The sequence below is a fragment of the Arachis hypogaea genome, chromosome 2, assembly GCF_003086295.3.
Source record: "Arachis hypogaea cultivar Tifrunner chromosome 2, arahy.Tifrunner.gnm2.J5K5, whole genome shotgun sequence".
In the NCBI taxonomy this organism is placed as follows: domain Eukaryota; kingdom Viridiplantae; phylum Streptophyta; class Magnoliopsida; order Fabales; family Fabaceae; genus Arachis; species Arachis hypogaea.
The window spans coordinates 60313426-60319382 of NC_092037.1; the positions used below are offsets into that span (position 1 = coordinate 60313426).

Genomic DNA, 5957 nt, shown 5'->3' on the forward strand with positions numbered 1-5957 from the left:
CAGCATTATGAGAGACATACTTACATCTTTATCAAATTTGATTTTAGAAAGATCTCTCATTAAATTTTTTATACAAATTCAAAAATTTGAAATATTCTCGCATTTCCTAATCTCTTTTGCCAAAGCTATTTTTAATATTCGAAAGATGAAAAAAAGTGATATTTTGATATTTTAGTTCATTTAGAATTAAACCATGCACATTATCATATTTTTTAGCAACAAATAAAACCTTTTTAAAAATTTTATCAAGAACAATACATTTAAGTCTCTTGAAAGTTACTATACTATGTCACACAATTAATTAATACTCAAGAGATTATGCTTCAATTCTTTAATTAAGACTATATTGTCTATGAAAGTAAAAAAATCCTTACCTATTTTACTAATGACAATAATATTGTTCTTTCTATCATTTTCAAAAGTTATAAATCTTTCATCATATTTGTTGAGTTTAACAAAAAAAATTGATTTTTTGTTATGTGTTTTGAACATGTACTATCTAAGTATCATATATTTTTCTTTCTCTTAGTTGTAAAGTAAATACTAAATTAAAAGAATTAAATTAATAACTACAAGTGATAGAGAAAAATATTAAAGGCACTTTTTCGAAAAGAAATAATAGAAGGGAGATTAATATACATTAGTCCAGATCAAAATTGAAAACTGAATTAGCTGTGTTTATTTTTGAGAACAGGATAAGACAAAACATTGATAACCAGACATAAAGAACAGATATATAAAATTTTGTATTTTATATTCTGTTTGACGACAAACTAGAACAAATTATAAAAATCTAATTTATTGTTAATTTTTTCATTCAAAAAATTTGAGACGAAAAATATAATTATAAAAAATTAATAAAAATAATAAAAAGTAAAAAATAAATTATATTTTTTATTAATGTCTCTATATACGTAAAATACATTAATTTAATATTTCTAATATAATATTTTTTTCCGTATTTCTTTATCAAACACAATTTTATGTTTAGTGTCCTTTATCTGTAAACAAATGAAGCCACTATGTACGTGTTAAAGAGTTATTGTAATGAAGGGAACTTTTAGGACAAGGGAAGTCCACATTCCACAACCCTAGCAGCACACTGACTGAAAAAGGGTAAGGCAATGACGAGGGCATACGGCGGGAAGGGGCGGAAGCGAAAGCTAGCTGAGCCCAAATACGACCGCCAGGAAGATCAAGATTACCACCAAGAAGACCAGCAACCGCAGCCAAAGCGCCAAGAACCAGAACAACAACAACAACAACAACCCGCTGATAACAACGAAGAACTGCCGGGCATCCCAATTGCCCCAACCGAACTTCAAACTGACAAGCCCAACGTCATCTTCATCCTCGAAAAGGCTTCTTTGGAGGTCGCCAAAGTTGGCAAGGTAATAATTTTATTAAATTGCATTTTGATCCTATGGCTTTTGGTTGTTGCGTTTCACTGTAAATTGGGGTCTTTTGGGTGCAGACTTATCAGCTCTTGAACTCGGATGAACATGGCCATTTCCTCCGAAAGAATAACAAGAACCCCGGTGATTATAGGCCTGACATTACGCATCAGGTTGGTTTGTTCGTTGAACTTTCTAGAATTTGTTTTTGACTTTGTTTTTTCAAATATTTACATGCCTAGGAGTTTCAATTGGCTTTGTGTCCCTTGTTAGTGTCTCTATCCTTTCTGTTAGAATAGACACAAAATACATTCATTCAGTTCCCAACATAATGTCTCTATCCATGTCTCATCTGTCAAACACGATTTTGTGTCTCTGTGTCGTCTCATTGTCCCGTTCCTATAAACAAACGCAGCCTATGAGTTATTTTCAAACATGGGTATAATTAAAATATCACTGTCATTCCTCTTATCTTTATACTTCCAAACAATGTTCTAAATAGCATGGTGTGTGTTCATTTGTTTATTTTTCTCTTGAAAGTTGTATCATTATAGCTTTTTTCTGCTGCTATGTGTTATTTTAAATCTTGATATTTGCCAAATTATGTTTTTAGGCTCTTCTATCTATTTTGGATAGCCCACTGAATAAGGCTGGGAGGTTGCGTGCAGTTTATATAAAGACTGAAAAAGGTGTTCTTATAGAGGTTAAGCCATATGTTCGTATTCCCAGAACATTTAAGCGGTTCTCTGGTGTTATGTGTAAGTTACAACTTGTCGATTCCCATCTGTGTGCACTTTTATGTATTTTGCATTGAATTTTTCGAGCGAGAAAAATGAACGAGCTCTCATTTATCAATCTCAATAAATTTTACTATCTTGCAGTGGAACTGCTGCAAAAATTGAGCATATCTGCTGCTGGCAAGCGTGAGAAGCTTCTACGCGCAATAAAAAACCCTGTAACCCAGTATTTGCCTCTTAACTCTCGAAAAATAGGTGACTTTTCTTTTACAGTTGTATTGAAAATTGTTTCAAGCAAGGTTAAATGATTGTTGAGAAGGAGTTTCTCTTGGTGGTTGGAAAGAGAAAACAGGATGATACTTATTTCCATTTTTTACCATCGGTATTTTCCTTTTTCAATATTAGGTCTCTCCTACAGTTCAGACAAGCTGGTAACCATGAGGGACTATGTATCAACTATACCCAGTAATACAGACCTTGTCTTTGTGGTACTCTCCGAAGTTCAACTCTCTATGTTATTGTTATTATCTCGGTTGATATGAAATTTAATAATCTATTTTTCAGGTGGGAGCAATGGCCCATGGGAAAATTGAGACAGATTATACAGAGGACTACATAGCAAGTACGTATACACTATATATGCGCTTGCCTTCCAGTTTTGTTACATAGCAAGTACATATACAAATAATTCCACACTCACCTTTTCAGCCACATTTATTTTCTTCTGTTGAGTCTTTTGTCTTTGCGGTGCTTTAGCCTATCGCCTTGTCCCTATTCAGGACCTGAGACTTTTACCAATAGTAAGGTCTCATGTTCAAGTCTTATGAAAAGAAATATTTAACATCTTAGACCTTTACCCATAATAGGCTCAACTATACTTGAGGCAGATTAGTCAGAATCAAGTGGATTATATATGCTCATTTTGCTGGTGGTTTGGGAAACAACAAAATACATTACATATTACGTATACTATACATGCCAAATTCTGACCTAAATACTACTATTAGGGTCAATTCGAATTGGTTTTTGAAAAAAGTACTTATTTTTTTTATGACCAATGCCAGGGGGCCAGCAACATTTGTGATTGGTAGCCATGGACTAGCCATCAATGATGATTTGATGGTGTGAGATTGGTGTGAGATTTCATCCAATGGCTCACCTTTATCTGATGGTTACATGCTGGCCAAAATGCAATAAAATTGCTGGCCCCCTAGACTTTTCCTTTTTTTTATCTTTTTTAAAAAAAAATCTTTTTTAACAGACAAATTATTTCACATTTGAATAGGCTTTTTAAAAAGATTTTTCAAGTATTAAAAACATCTTTTGCTTCTATGTTTTTTAAAAAGCAAGGTATTGTTAGTTTTTAGAAAAAGTAAATAATTTGCTTTTTTTAATAAAAGTATTTTTTCTAAAATACTTATCCAAATAGATTTTAAATTGAATAAAAGTACTTTATTTAAAGAAAAAAAGTACTTTTTTCACTCAAAAAAGTCACTCCAAACCAACACTACCAGAGCTTAGGTATAAAAAAAAGTAATTAACTGAAATGATAAAGGAATATGCATTATGCCACCAAAGTTCGGCTAGAACACTATCAGAGCTTAGGTATAAAAAACCTAAATAAATATGCTGAATATATGGATGGTTTTTAGAAGGTTGTCTTTCTCAGATATGCAGTGATTGAAAAATTTTGCTTTTCTAAGTTTTCTTTGTTACATTTTACCTATCCTTCATTGTTGATAATATCTTATTTTATGAGGAAATTTTTTTCGTTCCCTATTCATTTCTTGTTTGATTTTTGAATGCAGTATCTGGATACCCTCTAAGTGCTGCTTACTGTATCGCGAGAATATGTAATGCCCTCGAGGATCTGTGGAAAATATTGTGAATTAACTGCTTTGCATTCCCCTGAGGCACAGTTTTCTGGAGGCCAGTTTTGTTTCTATACTCAGTTAAACACCAATGTCCCTTTGCGCAAAGCTAAGAATGTAAGGCCTTGTGCAAAAGTAGACTATAGTTTGAGTGGCTAAACACTTCATGCAACATCATAGAATTGGTCATTGTTGTAGGAATTGGAGATAAGTTAATTCTCATGCCTAATTATTGGTTTACAGTGATGTATAATGTATTATGATTAAGGGTAGGGTATATTTTGTCCTAGTTTTTACTTATTGGATTCGTTGTTTATTTATATTCAGGAGTGGCTTTGATTGCAAAATTGTTCTCGTGTTATTGTATGAGCTTTTTAAGTCATTATTTATTTGAATTTAACAGTAATTTTCCCTACCAAGATAACACTACCAAGTAGAAAGACCTACATAATATAAATTCCAATTATTCTAGTGAATTATGCAATATAATGTGCATTTAAAATCAACTATAAATTATTGCAACTATACTTGAAGACAGTCCAAGGTTGTTTTTTGCATTATGAACTCTAAATATGCATGAATAAAAAGTGCTTACTTGTGAACTAAGTTGGGTTTGTTTAGTTGATGTTTAAATCCTGTGCATGCAGCAATTCATTAATCAGTAACAAACCTTTGATAGAATTTTGATCAGTAACAAATTTTGGGTTGGAAAATACCGTGAAAAATCCAAAAAAAAATGCTTACTTGTGGACTAATATATTACCAATTTAATGATATTTACCCAAGTCTGAGTCTTTCTTAGTTTTTACGTTAGTTTTAATTGTAATAAATGCTTAGTGAATTATTTAGAGAACTCGTCATCCATCCAGCACTCTAAAAGAGACTCCATTTAGTTTTCTAAGTGAGTTTTAAATGTTTAATGATTTTCAATACAGTGAAGTAACAAATGCTTAGTCAATTGCTTAATAAGCTTGCCATCCATTAAGTACTTTAAGAAGAGGCTCATGGAATATGCAATGGACAAAGATGATCAATTAGAATGATATCCGCGTGTTGGGCAAACTCAAATAAATGATAACAACCATTAATAAATATTATAAAATAATTTTAAATACATAATTATAAATATGAATAGAAAAATATTTTGTGAAACAATAAAAGTTTAATCACATAAAAATATACATTATAAATTTATAACAATTTTAAGATTCGTAGTTATTTATATAATATCAAAGATTATTTTTATTAAAAATATTATATATACAAAAAAAATAGTTATTATATATTTGTGTATAAATATTTGTATTATTTCATTCACAATATATATTTTATATTTTAATATTTATTTTATGTTAGTAACTATTTTTTGTGTGTGCATACAACATCATTGTATCTTTATTAATTTCTATTTCAAAAATTAAAATTTTATATATCTATATTATCAACTATTTTGATAAGTACAAATAGATTGCGTTTTCATTGGATAGAATTAAAATATAAATATTAAAATAAAATAAAATAACATTGATTGACTACTTGATTTAGTTCAAAAGTTAACTTTTTAAGTTAGCTTTTATAAAGTTCAAGAATCTTATTATAATAAAAAAAATTTTGATGACAAAAACGTTCGAAGTAGGAACCTATGTGAATATATACTTAAATGTGAATTGATTTTTTAAATATCTTTACTAGTAATTTTATATAAAATTTTTTCATTCTCTTATTTTAAGTATCTTATAATATGTAATATTTTACATTGTTGGTTTTATAATTCATCCTCTTTACGACCACTCTCTTAAAAGACTAATATTTTTTAACATTTGTCATTATTAATTCATTATTATGACTTCAAATATTACTTCTAGCGTCTATATGCATATAATTATATGTTTTAAAAATATGAATTAAATAATTTAGAAAACAATTAACATTACTTAAAAAAGATTTTAGTTATA

The 5957-nt window shown here is 29.6% G+C and overlaps 1 protein-coding gene across 1 annotated transcript; it reads left to right on the forward strand.

Moving 5' to 3' along the window:
• Nucleotides 1-975: 975 nt before the first annotated feature.
• Nucleotides 976-4349, forward strand: LOC112745138 (uncharacterized). The gene is made up of 7 exons (XM_025794849.3): nt 976-1391; nt 1475-1567; nt 2008-2152; nt 2276-2386; nt 2537-2619; nt 2696-2753; nt 3940-4349. Exons 1-7 carry the CDS (start codon nt 1125-1127, stop codon nt 4017-4019), a joined length of 837 nt encoding a protein of 278 aa, XP_025650634.1. The 5' UTR covers nt 976-1124; the 3' UTR covers nt 4020-4349.
• The last annotated feature ends 1608 nt before the right edge of the window (nt 4350-5957 follow it).